Genomic DNA, 27,031 nt, shown 5'->3' with positions numbered 1-27,031 from the left:
GGAAACACATTTGTTCTTTAGCTGCCCACAGAAATGACATAATGCATGTATTTCATTGAAGCAGTTGAACCTGTATTACTGGGGTTGTAACCAGTTGAGTATGAAATATACTACCTTTAGACTGTGGAAAATAAAGTCCCCAAGATCCTGGTTTTAAAAAGAGGCTAAACCATAAAACTTTGAGGTCCACCTTTATTTGTAAGCTAAGAGGGGTGGGTGTTTTTTTTTTTTTTGGATATGTAGGAATTTTATGAAGCTAGATCACTTTTTACAGTTTCATTAATAAGGATTCCCTTTCCCCCCTTCTTCAGAAAGAAATGGCTCATCCTGCTTGTCAAAAGATGCTGTTTCCTGAATGCACAAGCTTTGAGTCTTGTTTTTTTCCTTCATATTTAAATTTTAACTCATCCTTAATCATGCCTTTCCATGCTCTGTGCTGCTGATTCCAAAGTGAATGGAGAATTGGTATTACAGTAATACGACACCGTGGAGTCCCTTTCTTAAATATTCAGCATAACACAAGAATGGACAGATGAAGCTTTTGAATTTATGATAGATCCTCAGCTCTCTTTAAAAGCCTTTCTTAAGCTTCAGAGAAGCAGAGAGGGAGGGAACGATCCTGCCTGGTGTGTGTGTGTGTGAGGAGGAGGGGGGAAGTGGTGGCATTAAACGCTTTGGAGAAGTTCAAGGGCTTAACTTGCAAACAGATGACATCAGGTGCTTCCACAAGGTGGAGAATGGAGAGGAATTTGGCAAACAGACCAGCAGTTGAAGGAGCCAGTCGGGTTTGGGCTGCAGAGTTTGGCTATTTAAAACTTTGGTGATCCTGGTGAATGATTTCTGGGCTGTGTGCTGTTCTTTTTTTAAATGCATGTGGGTGGCCATAAAGGAAGAAAATTCTTCCTGGGGTCATAATTTGGATGTCTGCGAGTTCTGTGGAAATGATTACATCAGTCACCAAAAGGGCTATGATTGGTCTGTACAGTGTGGTTTGATTCACTACCTAAAAGATTGTGTGTAACCCTTTGAGGGAAGTTCTGCTTCCTCCAGAAAATGGTGCACACACCACCAGGACTTACTGACACTGAAATAACCATTGAAATAACCTGAATTGCTTGAGCTTAGAATTTCAAAGGGCTGGAAGGGGCAGAGAACAATCTTTCTGAACAAGAAATCTATATTTTAAAATGCCATCTTGTTCTCCTGACTGCTGCTTTGTGCATACTGGTGAGGTAAAATGCTTTCTTTTCCTCTTCCCCAAATCAGAATATAAAGTTAACATAGGGTTAAATCTGTTCTAAATCTTAATGTAAGATTAAAGTTGTGAATGGGATACTTTTTGCAGGGTTAATGCTATTTGTTATTATTGATTAAAACGATATTAATTAGTAATGGAAATTACCTATTTTAATGAAGATTCACAGGTTGCCAGTAGACTACAGTCTCGTCTTAATTAATGATTAAATATAATACATTTATTTATTTTCTATTTTTATTCTTGTCATTATTAGTATATTTAGTTGCAAGAAAGGATGGGATTTTGTGATACGAGCATGGAAGAAGTGTAACTGGTGCTTGCAACTGTCTTAAATTCCATTCTAAATTAGACAAACTTAATACTAATCAAGAGAGATGTGTTTTAATTGATTTTTTAATTTCATGTTTTTGAGTGTTAAAACACTCCAGGGCAAAAAATCTTGAAGTGCAGAATATGTTATTAATCTTGCCCCCTCCCTACCTCTGCCAGTTGTTTGAATCCTCAGTATTAGGGATTCATATTAACATAGTTGTAGAACTCATTTTTCTGAGACGCCTAGCTTGTTGGTCTTCTAGAAAAGATGCAAAGATATATTGTATGTAATGTGTGTTGTTTATAGTTTTCTTTCCTATGACCCCAAAATTAGATAAATTATTCAAATAACTTAATCTGAACAGTGCCTAAGAGGCAGCTTTTTAGGGTACATATAGCTTCATTATCATAACCCCACATTGTGCCCAATATCAATTATGTATAGTATTTGGGGTTTTTTCTTCTTCTTTTAATGTTTTTTGGAATATAGTGCTGCTATCAATAAAGTGTGTCATTTTTTTTTTGTATTGCAGGATATAAAAGTTTTTAGTGAAGATGGGACTTGCAAGGTAGTTGAGATCTTAGCAGATACAACAGCCCGGGACCTCTGCCAGTTGCTCGTTTACAAAAGTCATTGTGTGGATGACAACAGCTGGGCCTTAGTGGAGCATCACCCTCTCATAGGATTAGGTATGAAGGAATACAGAAAGGAAATTATATTAAAAACCTGAATTTCCAATAATAATGAAATAGGTTAGCTTTGTTGGGGTAATCTGCTTATTTTATGAATTATCGTAATATGTATAATATCATTATACATGTTTATATTATATTATGCTTGTATATTATGATCATAAGACAGGAATTCCTACAGTAAAAATATAATAAACATATAAACATTTAACAGGCATTTAAGTAACTTAGGAGATGTGTGTTTCATAAATAACAAAACTGCTACAATATAATCATATTGATACATGCATGACAGTTCTAGTAGACATATTTTATGAACATATATATGCAGTTAAATATTTGGATTTGTGTGCTGCCAATCTTTTAAGTGGAAATAAGTATTGTATATCCAACTTCTTCCACGACATTAATGGAAATTTGATCATATATATATATATATACACACTTCTGCTTGATAACTTCTTTTTTTTTTTGGAGGGGGGCTTATTGCAGCAGTAGTGGACTTCTATTTCAATAGATAGCAGAGTCAGATTTCCATGTAAACCAATAACTAGTGGAAATAACTTGCTTGTTTGAACATCATTAAAGTCCACAAGATTAGTCTGACATTAGCTAGGATTTATTTTATGGAAGTGGAAATGGCAGTAGATTTCATGTTGCATTATATGGGAATCTTGCATAGATTTGAAATCTGCTTTTAAGCAGCTGTTCTTGCACGTAGTGAAATTAAGGTACCATGGTTACAGGAAAAAAAACAACATTTAAGAAGAATAATTTTAATGCCTTATACTTGGAAAATACCATGATCTCTTTCTCTTCCTTTTTTTGCATTCTTTCAAATACAGCAGTAGACTAGTATTATCCAACCAGCTTCTTAAATTGTACTTGATAAAAATGCTTAGTAAGACTTTTAGAAAAATCGTGTAAAATGGATGTACCCTGCACCAGATCCTGATAAAATGAACATGAGGATAATAGTTGCACTGATAGTATTTTTTTCTCTCATTATCTCTCAAATTAAAAATTAAAAATTCAAGATTTCTTTTACAAGTCTTTTGCTCATTCAAAATTACCAAGGCATTATTCACACTGAAGCTTTGATCCTTTGTATTCAATATTTTTCCACATTCATCCAGTGATGCCCTAATTCAATTTCTGTGACATCACAATAGTCTCCATGGTGATTAATAGTATCAGATTCTATTTGTGTGATATTTTGAATGAATCCTAGAAGAAGTTGATTAGAAAATCAAAAGCTTTTGTTTATTCAACAATAAGTTTGTATTTAGCAATGATTGATGTTTAAGTCACTGTCAACTGCATCCTCGATTTTTGTTGAAGTCTCTGATCATAGCAAAGCTGTACAAATTCAAGTTCCATTTTCTATTTAATCATAGTTTGGCATGATATTCAAACTGAATTATCATGGATTATTGAGTCAGGCTTCATAATCTCTGGTTTGAAATTGGATGCTTCAATAAACCATACTCTTGGTTTTTCAAAATTTGTGCATGCTACTAATTTTTAGTTAGCTAAACAATGTTCGTGAAAGCTTCTGATCTGCTGGGTCTCACTAAGAAAAGTAAAAGGTCAATTTGACAGCATGTTTGGTTGTAATGACAAACACCAATTTAGTACTGTATAAGTTAACATCCAAGCTGTTTGTTTTGAGTTGCCCTAAGACCATTTTGATAAGATTTGCATACATATATGTAAATAATTTAACATATTCAAAGAACATTATCTGGTAAAATCCTATAATATAACTGAACATTACTATTTTTGTGTTACAGATAGGAAGTCTAAGGCTAAAATACAGTTATTTGCTTGGGTCCATTTAATGAATTTACTAGGGTCAACTTTTGAAGTGGGGATTTCCTTAAATGCTATTCTGCATACCTTTAAAAAAGATATATAATTTGTGTTCCAGTGTAAAGGAATAAAACTCAAATTGTCCTTATTCTGGTATAAGAACCCAACAGTTCAAATTCCAGAGATGTCCAGGCAGCATGGCTATTTCTGTGAATTCTGGCAAACTTGATTCACTTCCCTAAGGGAAGCTGTGTGACATATTTAATCCACTTTCTTTTCCCACAACTAATTTATTTTGTTTTTAGACCCCACTTTACCAACCTGAGTTGTCCTCAGCTTCATATTATTGTAAATCTCATATTAGTTTTATTCAGCCTCTGGGAAGGAATGGGTTTAAAAAGTAGTTTTCAACCCCAAAGATACAGAAATTACTGCTCTCCTTTGAGTACTAACCTCACATATCTTTCATAATATGGCTGGAACTCTTCCATATGATATAGATAGAATATTTTGTGCAGTTCTGTTTGATGCAATTAAAAAAAACAGTGCTTGTTGAACAATCACTTGTTCAGTGGCTGTTCAAAGTTGTAATGATGCTGAATGATGGGCAACTAATGACCATTTAACAGATAATCAGAGTTGGAAGGGACCTTGTAGGTCATTTAGTCCAACCCCCCCCTGCCCAAGCGTGAGACTCTACACTAAGGGTCTTCAAACTTGGCAAGGTTAAGACTTGTGGACTTCAACTCCCAGAATTCCTGAGCAAACATGACTGGAGGAGGAATTCTGGGAGTTGAAGTCCACAAGTCTTAAAGTTGTCAAGTTTGAAGACCCCTGCTCTACACCATTTCTGACAAATAGCTGTCCAATCTCCTCTTGAAAGTCTCAAGTGATGACACTCCCACAAGCTGTTCCATTGGTTGATTGTTCTCACTGTCAGAAAGTTTCTCCTTATTTCCAGGTTAAATCTCTCCTTGTTCAGTTTCCATCCATTATTTCTTGTCTGGCCTTCGGGTACATAAATAGTCTGGCCTTCGGGTGCATAAACCTTTCTCTCTGCATGACCCCTTCCTCTCTGTGGCAGCCCTTCAGATATTGGAAGACTGCTATCATGTCTCCCCTGGTTCTTCTCTTCAGTAGACTAGCCAGGCCCAGTTCTTGTAACCGTTCTTCATATGTTTTAGTCTCCAGTCCCCTAATCATCCTGGTTGCTCTTCTCTGTACTTTTTCTAGAGTCTCAACATCTTTTTTTATAATGTGGTGACCAAAACTGGATGCAGTACTCTAGGTGTGGTCTTACTAAGGCTTTATAGAGTGGTGTTAGTACCTCACTTGATCTCAATTGTATCCCTCTGTTAATGCAACTTAGGATTGCATTAGCTTTTTTGGCTGCTGCTGCACACTGCTGGCTCATATTTAGCTGGTTGTCCACTAAGACTCCAAGATCCCTGTCACAGTTACTGCTATTGAGCCTGGTTTCACCCAGTCTATATGTGTACTTTTGGTTTTTCTTGCCTAAGTGTAGGACTTTACTTTTCTCTACATTGAATTTCATTTTGTTAGATATGACCCAGTGTTGTAGTCTGTCAAGATCCATCTGGATCTTGAGCCTATCTTCTTGGGTGTTAGCTATTCCTGCCAGCTTAGTATCATCGGCAAATTTGGTAAGTTCCCCTTCTATTCACTCATCTAAGTCATTAATGAAGATATTGAAGAGTACTGGGCCTAAGACAGAACCTTGTGGCACCTCACTCCTTACTTCCCTCCATGTAGACTTAGACCCATTAAGGACTACTCATTGAGTACTGTTTGTCAGCCAGTTGTGAGTCCCTCTAGTGATGGTGCTATCTATTCCACATTTTTCTAACTTGCCAAGAAGTAGGTTATGGTCTACTTTGTCGAACGCCTTGCTGAAATCTAAATATATTATGTCCACAGTATTTCACTGGTCTACTAATTTAGTCACTATGTTGAAGAATGAAATAAGATTGGTTTGGCATGATCTGTTTTTAACAAACCTGTGCCGACTGCTAGTTCTTACTTTACTTGTTTCTAGATGTTGGCAGATCTGTTTTTTATTATCTTTTCTAGTATCTTCCTGGGTATTGATATTAGGCTATACATCAGCTCTTTTCCAGTCCTCTGGTAGTTCCCCGGTGCTCCAGGATTTTTGAAAGATATGGTGCAGTGGTACTGAGATGACCTCTGCCAGCTCCTTTAAAACTCTGGGATGTAATCCATCAGGCCCCGGTGATTTGTTTTCATCAAGATCAGACAGGTGTTCTCTTACTATTTTTTTTTTTGCTTATTTTAACTTTTATTTCTGGTCTGTCTTTTACAGTTATGTTTTTGGTGGGTTGAGCTATAGTTTCTTTTTGCGTGAAGACAGAGGCAAAGAATGAATTAAGCAGTTCTGCTTTCTCTCTGTTGCCTGTTACTTCCTTGCCGTCTTCTCTCTTTAGTGGACAGACCCACAGTTGTAGTTGTTGAATCTTCTCTGCAGTGACATGTCTGCCATTTAGGAGTTTCGAAACCTGTTTTTAATTACATCATTCGCAAAATCCCACTGTCATTGGTTGTCATTTACAACCTTCACTGCCAGCTTCTGAAAAGCAAAGTCAATGGGAAAACTTGCAGGTTACAAATGGGGATCATATGACCATAGGATGTTGCAACTGTGCAAGATTCAAATAACATGGCCATTGTAAGTCAGTGTAGTCTCATGATATTATATTTTATGACCATACAACAGTTGCTGTTCCCAATTATCATCATTAATTATCATCATTATCATCACCTTACTCAAGATTACCCAACAACTTTAATTTCAGAGATACATTGCAATGTTTTTTTTGTTTTGGTGTTTAGACACAAATGGATTAACATAGGTTAGTATAATAGAAGTTTTGAGTCTATTTTTTGAATATTTTTTAAAATATGTAAGCCACATAGTAAGCTGCAGTCACATAATTATGATATTCAATGTTCTCTGCTAATTTTGAACATAGACCATAGCATAATAGTGTTGGAAGAGATCCTGGAGATCTTCTAGTCCAACTCACTGCTCAAGCAGGAGACCTGGTATTGTTTCAGACAAATAGTCGTCTAATCTCTTTCTGAAAGCCTCCAGTGATGGAGCACACACAACTTCTGGAGACAAGCTATTCCATTGGTTGATTACTTGGAAGATACATTGCTGGTGCGAGAGAAATGTTAAGTTGTATAAAATAGATAGCTAATGTATCTTATGCTGTCTGCCATAGAAACTTGAGTTGTATTACCAGCATCCAAGTGTCAGTCTGTGTCAAATAGACGTTGCTTAAGTGTGAGTCTTTTTGCTCATAATCCAAAAATAATAAGTGGGGGGAAATCCTAGTGGGAGAGCTTGTTGTAAAAAGCTTGTTTATATCCACTTTGAAATCTACCTTCTAATATCAATGAAGCTAAACTTATAGGAAGTGTTAGCTTCAACTAGTAGGGTAACATAGCCTGCAATATTTTAGTGTCTACTCTCACATTTCCATCATCCATGCAACCTGAAGCATTAGAAACACAGTTTGGAAGTAACTCTTTACTTTTTTTTTTTTTTGTTTATTTTTATTTTTTCTTGTTTCTAAAGGATTTCTGTTCCAAAGATTATGGTCCATGGAATGAACAAAGAGGAGCTCTTTTAATTTATGCATGCACTGAAACATGATTACTCTGGAGGAATTAGTTCAAAGAGGGAGGAAAGAAGAGAAGGAAAAAAGCAAGGATCTTGGCTTGACTGAATGTTGAGAGAGAAAGGGAAGGGCAAGTTTGGTATACATGACCTTTGTCTCAGTAAGATACATCTAACCATGCCTCCACTTTTCTTTTTTTTCTTACTGGGAATTGATTGTGGGAAAGGACCTGAAATAAAAAGGAATTATTAACAAACAACATTATACCAATTTTGGTATAATGGAGAAAAATACCCTATTCATCCAGGTTCAGAGGATGTGGTGATTTCTGCTAGTGGCAGCCATTTGTACATTAATGGTATGTGTTTATTGTAAACTTTTTGACATGACTGTTTTTTAACCTATTTGCATTTAGTTTGCTCTTCTATACATGTTGCTTAGATACCTGGTAAGGCATAATACTAGTTTAAATAAACGTAGGAATGTTAAATAGAATTCATTAAACCCTAGTCTTAGTTTTTTATTTACCACTATTCCTCAGACATCTCAATATTGCTGGATAATTATATGCTGCTGATTATTATATATATATATCTCACTGACAATATACAGGTAGTCTTCAAGTTACAAATGTAATGGAGCGTGCCAATTACATTTGTAACCTGAGGATTCATAGGAGTGAATCACATAACTTGACTGCGATTACTCCCTTCTTTCGCCCACGCATTCACTAATTGAATGTGCGGGTCGTTAAGTATATATGAGGTATCTCCAGGTGGGGAAGGTCATGGGGGGGAATTAGTGATGGAAGGGGTCACCTGCTTAAGACTACTTAAGGCCTTCCCTGACCCACTGAGATACCCCATGCTCTCCATAATTGCTTCCCCTCCACATCCTGCCACATTGGATCTCCATAGGCAGGCCTGTGGAGATTCATCTTTAGAAGATCTAGCAAGCTGTCTCCTCTCCAGCCTATCACTGCTGTTGCAGAGAATGGGTGGCTGAAGTCCCGCAAGATCAAACTCAGAAGCTTCCAATCTGCATGTGAAAATCGTTTGCACGCCAATGAGAGGCCTGAAGCAATACGATTTCGCTGCCCAAAATCTCCCATCAGCATGCAAATGCTTTTCTGTGCCGAGATTGGAAGCCTTTGGAGGAGACTCACCGAGGCTGCCAGCCACTCCAGAAGAGGTAGGCAACCTCACTGAGTCAGAGAAGCTGAGGAGGGCACACTGGTCCTACCCTCACTCTGCTCTTAATCGTTGGCCGCAGCAGGCAAAGAAACAGAGGGTGGAGCTTGCTAGATCTTCGAAAGGCAAGTGAGTCTCCACTGGCCTGCCTGTGGAGACCTGATGGGCTGGGTGGAAGGGAGGGAATAGGCAAGGTGAATGTTGCGGTCGTTTGTAAACGTGAACAACTGCCGTGGTGCTGCAACATTTGTAACCTTGGGACCATGTCTTAGGTACTTGGGGAGGAGTTACATTGTAACTTTGAATGGTCGCTAAGTGAACTGTTGTAACTCAGGGATCACTGTAATTGTCTTTAGCCAACCACACTGATTGGGCAAATTAATGTATTTAGTAGTCCTTGACTTATCACCACAATTGAACCCAAATTTTCTATTGCTAAATGAGTCATTTGGTAAGTGAGTTTTATCCCATCTCTTGTGGCAGTTGCTAAGTTAATAACATGGTTGTTAAGTGAATCTGGTTTCCCCATTGATCTTGCTTGTTAGAAGGTTGCAAAAGGTGATCACTTGACCTTGGAACACTGCAGCTATCATAAATATGAGCCAATTGCCAAGCATTTGAGTTTTGATCATGTGACCATGGGTTGCTGCTGGTTGTAAGTGTGAAAAATGTAAGTGTGAAAGTGTGTTGCTTGTTAGAAGGTCACAAAAGGTGATAAGTCGCTTTTTAATGCCATTGTAACTTTGAATGGTCACTAAATGAATGGTTGTAAATCGAGACTGCCTGTATAAACTTAGAGCAAACCTCACTGTCTTCTAGTGCTTCTAGCTCCAAGGACTCTACAATTCAACTTGAGCTTGTAAGTTTTGGAATATAAAGTCAGTTTGGTGCAGTATTAAGACACTTGGCTGGAAACTAGGAGACCATGAGTTCTGGTCCCAACTTAGGCACAAAGCCAACTAGGTGATCTTGGGCCAGTCATGTTTTCTGAGCCCTATGAAGAAGGTAATGGCAAACCATTTTTGAAGTCAAGAAAACTGCAGGGCCTAGTCTAGGCAGTAATCAGGACTTGAATGATACACACACATACTTGGAATATGTTATATGAGTGTTCTATCATATGAGTGAAGATGGTGGTAATGGAACCAGCACTCCATCACAGCAGATAAAAACAGCAGCCCACCATGGGAGAAAGAGGTGGAGAAGGAATAGAGTTAAAGTTCAAGCAAAGTTAAGTAAAATTTAAAAAGTAAATGAGGGAGAAGGAAGGAAAAGAAGTGGAGCTGGAAAAATGTTGCACAGTGGAAGAAAGCAGTGGCATAGTACAGTTCTTCAGAAGAGGAGAAGGAGAATAAGTAGAAGTAAACTTTAAAAAAATTAAAGAAGTAAAAGAAAGAGAAAAAAAAGAAGGAAGAGGGGAGAAGGAAAGGAAAAGGAAGATGGGTGCAAAGATGGCAGTAAGTGCAATCAGTAGTATCAGTGTTGGGCACAATCAGTGGCCACAGTTGGCAACAGTGGCAGCAGGCTCAACCAGTAATAGTATTGGCAACAACAGCCAACAGTGGCAGCAGCTGACCGGTAGCAGCAGTGCCAGTGCAGTGGTGCTATTCTACCAGTCGGCCCAGTTCTGGCTACTGGTAGCCCCGAAGATCAGCAAAGACCAGTTCTCTCTTACGAGCTGCTGTTGGGCTCGCCTGCCTGGACTCCCATACTGACCTTTATTCCCTGCTTTTGAAGCGTAAAGTGTGTGCGTGTGCGCAAAGCCACACCCACTGAACCGATGGTAAACTACTTTGAAACCCACCACTGTGCCAGTGGATGCAACAAAGCCCTTTAGAGTAGAGAAGAAGGTGAAGAAAGAGGAGGAAAAGTAGAATTAAAGTTAAAAAAGCAAAGGAAGAAGAAGGAATGGCATCAAGGATGGCAGTGGGATGTGAAACGCTATGGCTGAAAATGGCAGCAACCACATTGGTACGGTAAAAAGCACCATAATATAAACCCACAATGCGAAAGCTAAAATAAATTAGTGAAACAATTGAGAGAAGAAATTGAAAAGGAGGTTGGCAATGCAGGAAGGAGAATAGAAGGACAATTTATTATTTTTTTACGCTCTTACAGTAACTTTTTTCTTTGCATTTTTTTCTTTTGTGGCTTACAGGTTGTTTTATTTTAAGACTAGCCACAAGAGGGAGCAGAGGATTAATTTTTTTAAAAGTATTATTACATATTAGTCTCAAGAGAGAGCAAAAGATCAATTTCCAAAGGATGGAAGGAATTCAAATATTGTTAAAAATAAAACCCTTCATAAACCCAATTTTATAAATAAATAAATTTTAAATTACATTTCATTTTTTTAAAATAAGTTCTTTAATTTTTAGAATTATTAAACCTTTAAAAGACAAGAATCCAAAGACTAAAAAAATATTTAAAAATTTATTTTTTAAAAAAAATCTAAATCTTTCAGGTTTTTAAAATCTTTTTAAAAAGAAGCGATCCAAATCTAAATTAGACAATATTAAAAAATACTATTAAAACTAGATTCTGCTTTGGCACTTCTCAAAACAATCGAGAACTTACTATTTGTATATATCCTTTTACTATAACTATGAGCTGAGAGACTTTTTTTTCTTCAATTTCTTTTTAAAAAATTTCTAAATCTTTTTAAAATTTTAAAAGAAAGAAGGCACATAAAGACCACTAAATTAGAATTAGAAATACTGTTAAAAACAAGAAACTGCTTTGCAACGGCTCAAAGCAATTGAGAATGTACTTTTTTTTTAAATAGTTCCAGGAAAATACAATCAGTCTGATATCAATATCTGGGAAAATCCTGGAAAAGATAGCCAAGCAGTAGCTTTTCAGCTAGAAATAATCAAATTGATTACTTGAAGTAACATGGGTTTGTTAAAAACAGACCATGCCAAACAAACTTATTGCCCTCTTTGACAAAGTGACTAAAGCAGTGGATCAGGGAATGTGATCAGGGGGCGTGCATAAGCGCAAGGGGGCGTGCATAAGCGCACCAACGTGCCTACCGTCCCTGTCCTATTGTTTCTCTTATTCTTTTATTTTTCTTATATGTAACCATTTCATGTATTCACAACTATGTATACATTTATACTTATTATCTTGTAAACAATTGGCAAATCAAATAAATAAATAAATAAATAACAAACTTATTGCCCTCTTTGACAAAGTGACTAAAGCAGTGGATCAGGGAAATGCTGTAGGCATAATTTACTTAGACTCCAATAAGATGTTTAACAAAGTAGACCACAATATGGGATAGATAGCATTACCACAGATGGATTCAACTTGCTGATCAAGAGTTCAGACATCCAGCCTTGCTTATCAATGGAAACTGAGTGGAGCAAATGGCCAGTTTTAAGTTTCTGGGTGTTACCATAAAAGAAGATCTGACCTGGGTGCTCACACTGCAGCACTGGTCAAAAGGGCCCAGCAGAGATTATGCTACCTGAGACTTCTCAGAAAACAACTGAATGAAAAACTGCTGTTGACCTTCTACCGCTGCACCATAGAGAGTATCTTAACTTACTGTACCTCTGTATGGTTTGCCAGTTGCACAGTAGCAGATAGGATAGCACTCCAGTGGTTTAACATCATTGCCCAGAAGATCATTGGTTGCCCTCTCCCCTCTTTGGAATCGCTTTATAACTCCTGCTGCCTTAAGAAAGTTCAAAACATTCTCAAAGATCCAGCTCATCCTGGGCACCCTTTTTTTTGAACTACTACCATCTGGCAGATGGTACAGGATAATAAAAGCAATGACAAATAGGCTGAAAAACAGCTTCTATCCCAGGGCAGTAACTCTGTTGAATTCTACTGTATAGTGCAATATTAATGCAATATCAGGGATTTTCAATTCAATGGGTGGAGTATGGGGGATGTGTGTTTATGTTTATTTTCATAGTCATAAATTGTACACTGAAGATGGTATTTAATTTCGTTGTACGAAGTGCAATGACAAGAAAGTAAAGTAACTGTACTCAAGATGTAATTCTTCAATGGAACCACCTCTAAATGAAGGGAAGAATGCAACATGGTACCCCAGGGCTCTGTCTTAGGCCTAGTACTCTTTGACATCTTCATAAAAGATGTGAATGGAAGAAAGGGGATGGGTGGAAAATATATCAGATTTCCTGGCAACACGAAGCTGGGAGAGTTGCTAATGATGGATAGATAGATAGATAGATAGATAGATAGATAGATAGATAGATAGATAGATAGATAGATAGATAGATAGATAGATAGATAGATAGATAGATAGATAGACACACAGACAGACAGATAGGCAGACAGGCAGGCATAGATAGATAGATGGATGGATAGATAGATAGATAGATAGATAGATAGATAGATAGATAGATAGATAGATAGATAGATAGATAGATAGATAGGGAGATAGACTCAAGATACAAAAGGGTCTTGGTAGACTGGTACTCTGGGCCCTATCCAACAAAAATAAATCTGGTTCTTAGAAAAGTTGTTAGATTAAGGCAAGAAAAACCAAATGCAGTAGTATAGAATAGGTGGTACAGGACTCAGCAGAAATGACTGAGAAACTAGGTGTCCTAGCGGGGACTTATCCTTAAATATGAGCCAGCAGTGTGCTGCAGCTGTCAAAAAACCAATGCAGTTCTTAGCTGCATCGACAGAGGGATAGTGTCAAGATCATATGAAGTATTAATGCCACTTTATACTGTACTGGTGAAATCACACTTGGAATACTATGTCCAGTTCTGGTCAACACAATATGAAAAATTGCTGAGATTCTAGAAAGAGTACAGAGAACAGCAACAAAGCTGATAAGGGTCTAGAGTAGGGTTGCTGTAGGCTGGATGTATCACACACTGGCCACTCCCATGTCCAGTTTAGCAAAGGGGAAAAAAATCCCGATATGTCACGTGATACTGCTGTGACAACATGAGTTTGACACTCCTGGTTTAGAGGATAAACCATACAATGAATGGTTGTAGTATGGAGGTATGTCTGGTCTAACAAAGAGAAGGACTGGGGTAACTTGATAGTCTTCTAATATTTGGAAGCTGTCACAGAGAAAAGGGATCTATTCTCCAAAGCACCTGAGGGTAGGACAAGAAGTAACAGGTGGAAGATCATTAACAAGTGATCCAACCTAGAACTAAGGATAAATTTATTGACAATGAGAACAATTAATCAGTGGGATGGTTTACCTCTAGAAGTTCTGGATGCTTCATCATTGGAGGCTTAGAAAAAGAGATTGGATAACCATTTGTCCAGAATAGGAAAGGGTCTTTGTTTCAGTAGGAGGTTAGATTAGAAGACCTCCAAGGCCCTTTCTAACCCTGTTATCCTATATTCTATGTATTTATATATTCCAATATATATGGAATATATATTGCTGTATTTTTCAGACTATAAGACGCTCTGAACTATAAGGCTTTTAGGAAGGAAAACAAGAAAAAAAATCTGCCTCTGCCTCCCAGCAATTTGCCTTCTTGCACCAAACAGCAAACAGCCTGGTCAGCTTCAGCACAGCCTGATTTAACACTAGCAGCTGATTGGCGGTTGTATCTGCCTCTGTGCATATCAACAACCAGCTGTTCCAGACTGCAGGGATCACCATTGCCTATCGCCGCCTCCACGCACCCCATTTTCAGCCTCCACACATCCTGTTTTTAGCCCATTCCAGGTGGTGGGGATTGCTGGCACCGCCTAGCCCCACCGCCTGGAATAGGCTGAAAATGAGGAGTGTGGAGACCGAAAACAGGGCACGTGGAGGCTGAAAATGGGGTGTGTGGAGGCGGCAATAGTGATGGTGATCCCTGCAGCCTGGAACAACTGATCGTATTCTGGTAGGCCGATCCAACCACCAATCAGCTGCTCGTGCTAAATTAGGCAGTGCTGAAACTGACCAGGCTGTTTGTAGGAGGTAAATTGCTGGGAAACAGAGTTCGAAATCTGAGTGACGGTGGGTGAGTGGGGCTTCAGCAACATTAGCCCTATAAGATGCACAGACTTTCACCCACTTTTTTTCGGGGGCGGGGGAAGTGCATCTTATACACCAAAAAATATGGTATATCTGGAAAGGAATCTGTAGAAGATAATGAAAAATATCTGTTTTATCTTCTGTCTATAGAGAGATGTCTGGAAGATCATGAATCGATTGTTCAAGTTGAGTCTACCATGGGAAATGAAAGTAAATTTTTATTCAGGAAGAACTATGCAAAATATGAATTCTTTAAGAATCCTGTGGTAAGCATTCTATAATTTCCCTTTATGTAGTCGCAATTTGTTAACCTAAAAAAAGATTTGCTTTCCTTTTGTAAACTATGCAGTATCAACTCTTATAAATATCATGGCACTAATATGAAATAATCTTACTATTGGAATAATTCGCAGTAGACAACAATATAACAATTCTTTTTTACTGTATGGAAAGATAATTACTTCCCATTTTTTGCAGAAACCCTTTGCCTTCAGTTGATATATTAACTATAAGCCAGTCTTACCAACAAGTATCCATTTGGAGAAGAGATCATTACTATTTTATAGAGCTGTATACTCTTAGATTGTACATCTGGAAGTTTCTATTTGAGTTTAGTTAATAATGGCTAGGAACATTTAAAGAACCTTAGCAATTAGAATATACTGTATGAGACAGCTATGCAAGAAATTTAAATAGTTGCACCAGACATCTAAGAATATATGATTCACAGTGAATGAAGTGTCTGTTAAAAGATGCAATAAAATTTCCCTTAATAAAATGAAAAGAAATAGTATCTCATCCTTAAAAATTACCCAGTAACTTATTACTGTACTTCAAAAGTGGAAAGCAAATTGACTTAATCTGTATCTAAATCATCCCATTTGCATATGATTACAGTGTCTGTTGTAGATTCTCTCGTATTAAATGTGTACATCATGACTCAACCTATGTTATTGCTCTGGTGATGCGTTTCAAAACCATTTTCGTGATACCCAAGATATGGCTTGTTCAGTTTAGTTTCAACTAGACAGCTTATTTTTAGAAAGATATGTATTGCACTCTATATCAATAAATAGTTTTTCAAATGTGTTTGATGGAAAAGATGTAGTTGGAGGATCTAAAGCTAAGGCGGCAACCAGGAAGGTTTAACATATTTATTATTATCCCCAAAATAAATATGTGACTTGATACAATTAAAAATAAAAGTAAAAAGAAAGATATGTACAAATAGACCATGTTACTATGATTGAAAAGATACATCTGTATTAGCTGTTTCGAGTGCTTATTAGAACACAATGGCAAAGTATATATCAAACAATAAAAATAACTCAGAAAAAGTTAATATCTAGAATTATGTGCTAAATGTATGTTAACAGCAAATTATTGCCAACAGATATTTCTGTTTCTCTCCGCTCCAGAATTTTTTTCCAGAACAGATGATTGCTTGGTGTCAGCAATCAAATGGTTCTATTCCACAATCACAACTTTTACAGGTAAGCCTTTAAGGGAATGCACTTGTCTTCCAAGTGAGCAAAGGAGATAACAAATACATTAATAAGTACATGACAGAATAGATTGGATAAAAGGAGTATATTAAGACTATAGGCAAGCACTGAACTAGCATAGTGTTGAGTTTAAATTATTATAGCACAAGCTTTGAAATACCTTTCTGAATTTTGATTTAAAATACTTTGTGGCTTTTCAATGTACAATTTGTGGCCAAATATTATTTTTCTTATAGAAGATACAAAGAAAAACACTTTAATTTGACTGTACCAGTGGAAGAATTTGCCACTGGTAGTATTTCCAGTGTTAACTGCAGTATGGCTGACTACTGAAGGTTTCATTTTAATTGTACTTTTCAAGGAGACTCTTTTCATGTACCCAGTTAGGAACATATGACACTATATAGGTGTCAACTAGTTAGTATTATGTATCTGCATTTTTTTGTACCAGCTATAAATTCTAAATTGTCTTCAAGAGTAGCCTTGCATAAAACAAATTGCATTAATCTAGCTATGAAGTAATATGTGCAGGATTAATGGTTGGCTAGAAATGAAGGCAATTTGGTACACCAATAAATCAGGGTGAAACCTTTTCCTGGCAATGAAGCTTCTTCTTCAGAAACAGTGCCATCTCATTCAAAGTAAAGTTGTTAAAGCAGGACATATCCATTGGAAAAAAGAGTAAAAGGAAAATGTTGTTGAAAGCTACTTTTAATTGTGAGATGTTACTCTTTTCTCTAAGTCTAAGACTTTGCAAAGAAGAATAAACTACATGTCAGCTAATAAAATTTCAGTTAAAAAGATACAATTATCATATCTTTAATTCATTCCCAGAATGAATTCTAAAAGAAGGAGTTCTATAAGAAGAAATTATATAAATTATGTAAAATAATGTTTTCCTTGGGGAAAAATTGGTAAAAATATAAATAAAATGGGTATGTATGTATATATGAATGTATATGTACTTTTTTAAACAATTTACAAAATAATTAAATATTTGCTATATTATATATGTTTAATATTCTGTCCTCTGTATTTTTGGTGCCTCCTGGCATCCACTTTTAGTTCTAGTTTCAGAAGTGGTTTGCTATTGCCTCCCTTCCAAGGCTGTGAGAGAGAGTAAGTGGCACAAGGTTACCAGCTTATTTGGTGCCTAAGGCAGGATTAGAACTCACAGTTTCCCAATTTCTAGCCTCATGTCTTAAAAGTGGCTCACGTGTATGTGTGCATGCGCACATGTGCGCTCAATGGTGTCCAGTTTTCGGAGGTGGAGGGTTTTTTTCCAGGTCTGTTGGAAGTGATTTGCCATTTGAGAAAAGTAACTGGTCCAAGGTCACCCACTGTGGGTGCCCAAAGTGGGATTAGAACTCACGATATTTCAGATTCTAGTCAGATGCCTGATCACTACATCAAACTGGTTCTCAGTAACCCTGTGGAAATGTTAATATGAGACTGTTCAAAGTCTCATATACATGGTTTTTTTGTGAACCCTAGCAAAGTTTAGCTTTTTCAAGTCTGGTTCTGCCAAGGTATAGAACTCTCAGAATTTCTAGACAGTTTTATTTGTGTACTAGATATTTTGGAGATTAAATGTTAGTAATACTTGTAGACATAAGGCTGGGGAAGCTAATGATGTATGAACAGTACATGCCTTGTCAACATGTTTGTTGCTTTAAAAAAAGAAAATGAGGAAGAAATGGGATTAACATAGATTATATAGATTTGCTCATTATAGAATAACAACTTGCTACTATTGTTTCCATTCTAGGGAGTTATGTCATTGGCCATCTCTGGAATGGTATTATGCCCCTATACTTACAACCCAAGTAGCTTCTGATTATAATATGGTGATTTTATTATCAGTAGATTTTAGAATTATTTATTATATGATAGTATTTTGCTGGGGAAATAAATTGAAAAACCTCTTCTCTGTTGAAGTATCTGGTAGTCATGTTAAGTGGCATAATTTTTAAAAACATTTCAGCATGAATATTTGCACTCGTACAATAACCAATTAGTAAGTAATAGCTCTTGCATGTACCTATTTCTTTGTAATTGTAGAATTCAACATTTCCATTTATCTTCAACAGAAATTTTTAAATTCAAATAGTTGTCCAGAAATTCAGGGGTTTTTACATGTGAAAGAATTGGGAAGAAAATCATGGAAGAAGCTGTATGGTTGTCTGAGGAAATCTGGACTTTATTGCTCTACAAAAGGGTCTTCAAAGGTACTTGTTAGTTAGACTAGTTTAATAAAGATAACCAATAGACTTTGAAGGCACTGATATCATTGTCAGTAATATGTTAGAGTATAAATTTCAATTACTCTGTGCTCTGGATTTCATTGTAAGCTTAGTTTTGGAGCATAATTTAATGCCAGTAAAGGGGTTCTTGAGGTTTAGATTAGATCCTTCTAATGAGTTGTGATCTTTATAATTACAGTGTTGAGTACCATTATTGAGTTATAACTTCACATGAAAAATCCTGTGGCTGATCATCTGTATTGTCTTTCCCTTTGCACAAGAAAATAGCAGTGTCTCTTTGAGCATTCTCAGTTGCAAATTAAAAAAAAATACCTTCACAAAATGACCAATTCCAAATATTTAAAAACTTCATGTATGTTATACGATTCCAATCAGATAGCGTATGCTGGGCAATATGCAGCATATTTGTCTTTCATGTATAGGAGGTGTAGGTGAGATAATTCAGTCAATAATTGGTCTCTTCTCTAAGGTTTTTTTTTTTTTTTTTTTTCCTTCCCTACGGTGCAAACAAATTTGCTATGTCAGAAAGACTAGTTTAAAAGACAGTTAAGGTAGAATAAAGGTCAACATCAATTTGATTTCTGGAATTGAGGGTGCTCCATTATTGGAGGTCTTCAAGAAAAGATTGAACAGGCATTTGTCAGGATAGAATAAGAATTCCTGCTTTAGGATTAGAAGTCCTCCAGAGTCCTTTTCAACCATATGATTCTATGATTCAAAATAGGCTTGGAAGTTATTTAAAGAAATAGGTTTATAAGAGCAAAACAGCATGGAAATACAAAGTATCTGCAGAAATATGACAGAGCAAACCCATAAGAAAATCTGAAATATAATTAAACTGATTTTGCCATTGTCTTTTTATTAAAAGATGAGCATTTTGTAATGAAGCTTACCTTCCTCCCATTTGCCATCAGTTTGAAGTCATCCCTGAAACCTTGAACATGTAGAGGAGCATGATTGAATGTTCTAAAAAGTTAATCAGAAAAAAAGTGTTCCCAAATATAAATTGAAATTGTGTGGGATTAGTCAATTTTTAAAAGTATTTGATAGGAATTTTAACATTTGATATAGAAGAAATACTATGTCTTTAAGCACATACTAGGATTTTGAATATATGGAAGATAGTATTACTGACCAAATTTATTACTGCTAGAGGTAATAGTTAAGAAATTTTAGTGTGCTTTTATTGCCCTTTAGTGGTTCTTCCTTTTATTTTTAGATAATATAAAATAATGGTTTTGTTTAATTATTACAACTCTATTTCCCCAGGAACCAAGACACCTGCAATTGCTAGCTGATCTTGAAGACAGCAATATCTTTTCATTAATAGCATGCAAAAAAATGTACAGTGCACCGACTGACTATGGCTTTTGTATAAAGGTAACAGCTTTAAATCTTACAAGATTTGTGGTTTATGATATTAAATTTTACAGATTTTTATATCATATTTAAAATATTTGATTTTAATTTTATGCTAAATTCTATTACAGATAGAGAAAAACAATTCAAAATTGACTCCTGTCAAATGGGTGTGGCAGGCAGTTATTAGCTATTAAATTGACATAATTTTACATTTTTACCAAAGCAGTAAATTCATTAGACTACCTGTTGTTCTTTCAGATTTTGCCTGGATTTTTTTTAAAAAAAGGAGAGAATGCCTATATATGCCTATTCAGAAATTTTCAATTTATATGAGCAATCTGAAATGTTCTACAATATAACAAATGCTTAGGATTTGTATATCGCACTTAAACTATAAATTAATTTCTTGGATGAAAGACAGAATTAATATTTTGTTGTTTCTTCTTTAGCCCAACAGAATAAGGAATGAAATTAAAGAATTAAGATTGCTGTGTGCTGAGGATGAACAAAGCAGAACATGTTGGATGACTGCCTTTAGACTGCTCAAGGTACTGAATAACGATGAGGCTAGTTCATATTTATGGTAGCCTGTGTGTGAATTAAGGTTCTTTTTAAGAAACCATTTTATTTATTTATTTAGATTTAATAAATTATTATCTTTGCAATAAAGGGCCGGCAGGTAGGAAAAATCCAGGGGTTGGATCAAATGAAGTTCCCTTATTCTAAAATAAGGATGACAGAAGTGAAACTGGTATAATTATAAATAGTAGTTACAAAACAACTGGAACAAGAACGAACAATTTCCAGGATGCGTGCAGCAGTCTAGCCAAAGCTGTATATCATTGAAGAACCATCCTTGCTGTAGATCAAGCAGAGGGAGTTTATTCAATTAATTTAGGGGATGCAAGATGCTTCAGTGTAGAATGGCTTCAAAAGGTTAGTGTGGGTTCTAAAGATCTAGAGATAGTTCAGAGCAGATGCTCTATTATGCGTATTCCCATTTTGGTCAAAATATTTATGAAAGTAGTGGACAGCAAGTTTTGTGCATTGAAGCTTATTCTCCAGAACTGTTTCAATCAAATTTCAGAGTTTTAGCACTGAAATTGTCCTTGTTAATTGACAAATGGTCTGCTCAGGGGAAAAATTTAAAAATTTAAATTTAAATAATACATTAAAAGGCCTAACAGAGTGAAAAGAAAAATATTTGTCACAAAATGTCTGTGGAGATTCTCAGTTATCTAGGTCAGAGTTGTCTCAGATGTACTTTTTCAAAAAGCAATTGGACTGTATTTCCTTGATGAAGAAAAAGAAAATGTTTCTCTTTTCATCCAAGAAGTGTCTCGGGGCGGAGAGCAGGTTCCGTGTTGCCCCAAGCAACCGAAGTATGTCCAGTACTAACAAGGGCCGGAAGAAGCAAGAGTGAGGTGCTGGAGAATCAGCCCCGGCCACTTCTCCATCCCCCGCCATCGCCCTTACCTTGTGAGGCCAGGCGAGGGAGGGGAGTGTGAGGGGTGGGGCCAGCCATTTATGGGCCAGGGAGCCGTAGCAGAGGGCCCAAAGAGCTGCATGTGGCTCCGGAGCTGCGGGTTGCCGACACTTGCCCTATACCAATCCAGACAAATGGCTCTCCAGTCTCTTCTTAAAAGCCTCTGCTGACAGAGCGTCTATAACTTCTCATGGCAAGTCATTCAACTGATTGATTTAATTTTGGAACTGCAAATCTTTTAAACAAAAGACAAGAGCTAGAAACAAAATGTTAGAGTTTGCAGCAATCCAATCAGCACACATGTAACTAATTCAGCACGATTCATTTATATAAGAAACTTCTTTATATACAATACCACACAGCAGAAGCCAGAACCAGAACTCAGAACCCAGAAGTACAGAATCAATAATCACAGAAGCAATATAAACACAGAAGCAATATCATACAGAGGAGCAAAGATCCAAGGACAAACTAACTCTTATATACAGACCAGTAACCCTAAGCCACGCCCAATCTCCAAGCCGTTTGGCTCACAACAGGTGCTGTTTCTTAGTCACCAAACAGTTCCCATTGGCTGACCTGTTACCATGTCTATTCCAATTTATGAACTTTATACACTGACACAAAAGAGAATAATTGAGAATACTCAAGCATTTGGTTCTAACTGAATGGAGTCCTCTTTTGGTTGTTATTATGTTTGGTAGCCATGTTGTATTTTAGATAGTGGGTATTTTTAAAAAACTATATACTTGTTTTTGTTTGTTTGTAGTTATTTATTTTGTTATATGCCTCACTGTTTAAGTTCTATAAATCTAATAAATATAGTAGGGTGTTTTTTCTATGCTAGAATGATTTTCTATGTATTCAGTGTAAAATACTGCAGATTTCAGCATGAATGCTCTACTCTGCTACCTCTGTAGAAATAGAGGGGTTATTCTTTTACTGCAGTTGCCTTCCTCAGAAGAAAATGAAAGTGGAACAGAATTCTTAAGCCAAAGTCTGTTATTTAAGCCAACCCAACCCAAGATAATAATAATAATAATAATAATAATAATAATAATAATAATAATAATAATAATAATGATGATAATGATAATGATAATGATAATAATAATAATAATAATAATAATAATGATAGTAATGATAGTAATGATAGTAATGATAGTAATGATAATAATAATACAATTTGAATTTTTCTCTCTTCAACTTTTCAGTATGGGATGTTGCTGTACCAAAATTACAGAATTCCACAACAGAGGAACAATCTGCTTCCTCACTTTGCCACTCCTGCGGTAAGTTTATTCGTCTAATATATAACCAGGAGTTCAAGTAGCTCTAATATATAACCAGAAGTTGAAATAGCTCATTGAATGATAGAAACTAGCTTTTAACTACCCAGTCCCTACACCATTTTTTTCCTCAACCGTGGCAATATTAGGATGTGTGGATTTCAGAATGTCTGGATTTCAATTCCCAGTGTTCCCCAGCCAGCATGAAATTGAAATTCACTCATCATAACATTGCCAAGGTTGAGAAACATTCTCTTCATTCTTATAGAGTCAGAATGAAAATTGCACTCTCAGTAATTTTAATCATAAGGAAACCAAAAAAGTAAAAAAAGAATATCGCTAATTAGTTAAATGAAATAATATGCAAAATTCACTAAAGGATGGGGTTGTAATGTAAATCCTAACTACTACTCAGTTATATACCAATAAATGAGATCGCTAGAAGTTCTACTCTGCTATTTATTTCAGAATTTTATTGTGTCTTGTCAGAGAGTGATTAGGACAGGGTTTCATTTCAGTGTATTTGGCTAGAGAATTTTGAGAGTTAAAAGTCCATATAACTAAATTCTGAGATTGAGAAGCACTGTTCTATTTGTTGTCCTTTGAAATTTATTTTAAATTAAGTTGGACTCAATTCTGTTCTGAATTCAGGGACCCAACATACCTCACCATGACATGGTGTTGGGGCCATTGGAAACCATAGTTTCCATACCCATGGTTTAATATCTGCTTGAATTATTTCATCAAATTTTCCTTTAATTGAGTGATAGCAGCCATATCAGCAGTTATTTTATGTATTCTGCCCAGGTGTTATTTTTCTAGGATTTCAGTTTTGATTTTATTTTTAGTTTAATAATCCTTTCAAACATCTTTCAGAGAAGTGTTTCTGAAAATTCATTAGTAGCAATGGATTTTTCTGGACAAATAGGAAGAGTGATTGAAAATCCAGAAGAAGCACAGTGTGCAGCTTTGGAAGAAGGCCATGCATGGAGGGTAAGAGATTGCATTCTGCTTTGCCAATTGCCAAACCTTTCTCTGTAACCACAGGTTAGATGAGCACTTCATTGTTGTTTTTAATCTCTTATAACATCTCTTATATCTCAGATTATAAGCAGTCCCAAGTCATGGCACTGCAAAATAAGTGGAGAACAAATTTAATTTAAAAATGTAGTTATCGGCTATGGGACAGGTGCTGCTGTCATGTTTTTAAAGGAATTTGAAATTTGATTGAAAAAGACATTATTTGCTATGTCATTGTTAATGACAAATGTTCTTCAAATGTCCATTAGTAATGGGATGGTAATGACATTTCAGGATGTGATTCGTCTGATGTGGGAATGTTTATTAGGAAAATCATCACAGTCATTTGAGTGGCATTTTATACATGCCTTTCATTCAAAGTTTTCATGTTAAGAAGATATATGTAGGCTGAATCTGCTATCTAAGGAAGAGATGACATGCATTGAATGAAGGGGCAATAGATACAGATAGGTACAGATATTTTTATTCTGTTCTACGTTCATTGATTATATTATTGAGAGGCTTTTCTTTCAACGTACTTACCATATCTCCATTCTTAGTTAGTGAATGTCTAATGCTCTGCTCCTTGGTTTCTTAGTGAAACAATAGACAGTTTTTGGGTATGGGAGAAAATTATTGTATTGTCCTGACTTTTTATATATTTATTTTTGATCAACTCAATGCAGAAATATACCTTATACTCCTTTCTCCCATTTTCTCTACATCAATCATGTGAGTTGGGTTGAGAAAGTTTGCCTCAGGCAGGCCTAGAACAGGTTTCTGGGACAGCACTTTTATCATTAAACCAAATTGACTCTTAAATTATTAATTAATTAATGTATAATATAATCTTATATATCAACATACTTATATGTTATATACGAAATCCCTTGCACTGCCTGCCCCACCACATACATTGGACAAACTAACAGGAGAATAAGTGCACGCGTTGAAGAACATAAGAACTCAATCAAAAAAGAAGAACCGACCTCTTCCCTGGTCCAACACCTCAAAGCCACAGGACATGAGATTGACTTTAAAAATACCAGAACTATCGCCAAAACCGAACACTTCAACAACAGAATAATCAGAGAAGCCATAGAGATAGAAAACGCCACACAGCATGAATAAAAGAGATGACACCTCCCGCTTACCAGCCATTTGGAAACCCGCCCTCATGAACAGACGAGTACCTAACATGATGAATGACACCAGACCCACACCCACGAGGGCCACACAAGATGCCACCACCACACTTCCACGTAAAAAGCAGACTCACACCCACACAGAAGATGAGACACGACCACAGACCAGAAGCCGCACTGCAGCTGCATCACTACCCACTTCAAACCCCCCTGAGCCACACATGAAGCGAACTGACCCCCACCATGAAGATGCAGCACGACCACGAACTCGAAGCCAAACAGCAAGATCACAGCTCACCAGCTCAAATCCCCCAGTAACTAAGACCAACCTGAACACAACCAATCCCCACCTGAACAGAACACACCTCCAGCCAATCAGAACATGGCCAACCCCCAACCAATCAGAACACAGCCAAACCCCCAACCAATGAGAACACACCCCACCCAATCAGAACACAGCCAAGCCCCACCCAATCAAGTCACACCCCACTAGCAGTAAAAGGAAGAAGCAGCTGCAAGCTCACATCACTCTGAGAAGCACAGAGCTGAAGACAGAAGCCTGAAGATATGATGAATGAGACTTCATCGAAACGTTGCCTAGATACTTCCAATCTTACGCGGGAGAAAACCCGAATAACCAAAGATCCACATACAAATACCCGTATATATATATATATATATCAGATTGCCTCATACACTCACCATTTTCACAATTCATACAATGGATATTCAAAATAATATTATTGGTTTTATCCTGCCAGAGACCTCAAGATGATGTTTGTGGTCCACATCCCACTTCAGTGAGCTTCATAGGTTTGCACCTGGGTTTCTTTTTCCACTCAAGGGAACCAGGTCAGACTTTGTGCTTTTGTGCTCCGTACAGCTGCTAATACTTAATAATTGTATGCTTTGTTCTGCAGAAACGTAGCACAAGAATGAACATTTTGGGGAATCAAAGCCCACTTCATCCTTCCTTGCTGAGCACAAGTAAGAAGAATGGCAACTACTAAGTTTAAACTTTTTATTTTGATGTGAAAGTTGAGTCCCTGCATTTTGATTTCACATTTAACTTGACTCAAACCAATAATTGTGCTGTTAAAGTCAAATAGTTCATCTTTATTATTTGCCTCCCCCTCCCATTCAAAAAGAGGTAATTCCTAGCAGGCAATGTTTGAGCTTTAAGTTCTTTACATTGTAGACCTAATATTCACTTTTTAAAAATAGGGTATACCCACCAAAATCAACTGACTTTTAAGTAATTTAATGTAAATTACACTGCATGCACAATTATTAGGCAAGTTATATATTGGAGGATTAATTTTATTATTGAACAACTACAATGCTCTCGGTCAATCAAAAATGTTAATAAACCTCAAACCTGGATATTAAAGAAAGTAAAAGTGAAGTTTTGGCTTTCTTAGGAGAATATCTATGTGTGCTATCTATCTATCTATGTATTATTGGGCAATTATTAATGTGCAGAATTATGCAACTAAATGAAAAATGAAAATTTGCCTATCACACTCATCTGTTAAAGTGAGAATAATAAACAATTCAAAATTTACAAATAAACATTTCTGATATTTCAAAAAATGGTGACCAATATAGCCACCGTTCTTGTCAATAATAGTCATAAGCTTTCCATTCATAGAGTCTGTCAATTTCTTGATCTGTTGATGATCAACTTTTTGTGATAATATGATCCATATTCCTGAGTACATTTCCAGCAGTTGGGTGATATATTTTGATACATTTTGGCCAATTTTGCTGGCAGAGGTACATTTTATATAGGTTTTCCTTATACAATGTGGCCAATGTTATTTTTTTTATTTCTCTCCCATAAAGTTTGTCATTTATCCAGATTAACACCATGCCCAAAATTTTTAGCCCACACCAACATCGTTTCTTTTACCTATTCCTCATCCAATTTGTAGTCCAATAAAAATCTGTAATTTTTTCTTATCAATTTATCCTCTTATCCAAGTAATATTTCATCCAGTGTCATTGCCTGTCTACTGATCCCCCATTTTTTTCATGTCTTTTC

At 36.3% G+C, this 27,031-nt stretch overlaps 1 protein-coding gene across 3 annotated transcripts in view; it reads left to right on the top strand.

The window, feature by feature from the left end:
* The window catches only part of GRB10 (growth factor receptor bound protein 10), a 118,285-nt gene that overhangs the window by 79,655 nt on the left and 11,599 nt on the right, over positions 1 to 27,031 (top strand). For all 3 annotated transcript variants that reach the window (XM_026678349.2, XM_087946464.1, XM_087946463.1), the window contains 9 exons: positions 2,104 to 2,260; positions 15,067 to 15,182; positions 16,335 to 16,409; positions 18,512 to 18,649; positions 19,955 to 20,065; positions 20,497 to 20,595; positions 22,748 to 22,825; positions 23,699 to 23,815; positions 25,908 to 25,974. In XM_026678349.2, the coding sequence (XP_026534134.1) occupies positions 2,104 to 2,260; positions 15,067 to 15,182; positions 16,335 to 16,409; positions 18,512 to 18,649; positions 19,955 to 20,065; positions 20,497 to 20,595; positions 22,748 to 22,825; positions 23,699 to 23,815; positions 25,908 to 25,974 (958 nt within the window). The remainder of the gene's footprint in view (positions 1 to 2,103; positions 2,261 to 15,066; positions 15,183 to 16,334; positions 16,410 to 18,511; positions 18,650 to 19,954; positions 20,066 to 20,496; positions 20,596 to 22,747; positions 22,826 to 23,698; positions 23,816 to 25,907; positions 25,975 to 27,031) is intronic.

Source organism: Notechis scutatus, chromosome Z, assembly GCF_049901735.1.
Source record: "Notechis scutatus isolate UNSWTSFEM ecotype Mainland chromosome Z, rNotScu1.2, whole genome shotgun sequence".
Taxonomy (NCBI): Eukaryota; Metazoa; Chordata; class Lepidosauria; order Squamata; family Elapidae; genus Notechis; species Notechis scutatus.
The sequence above is the reverse complement of the archived record's forward strand: the minus strand, read 5'-3'. Positions and strand labels throughout refer to the sequence as shown.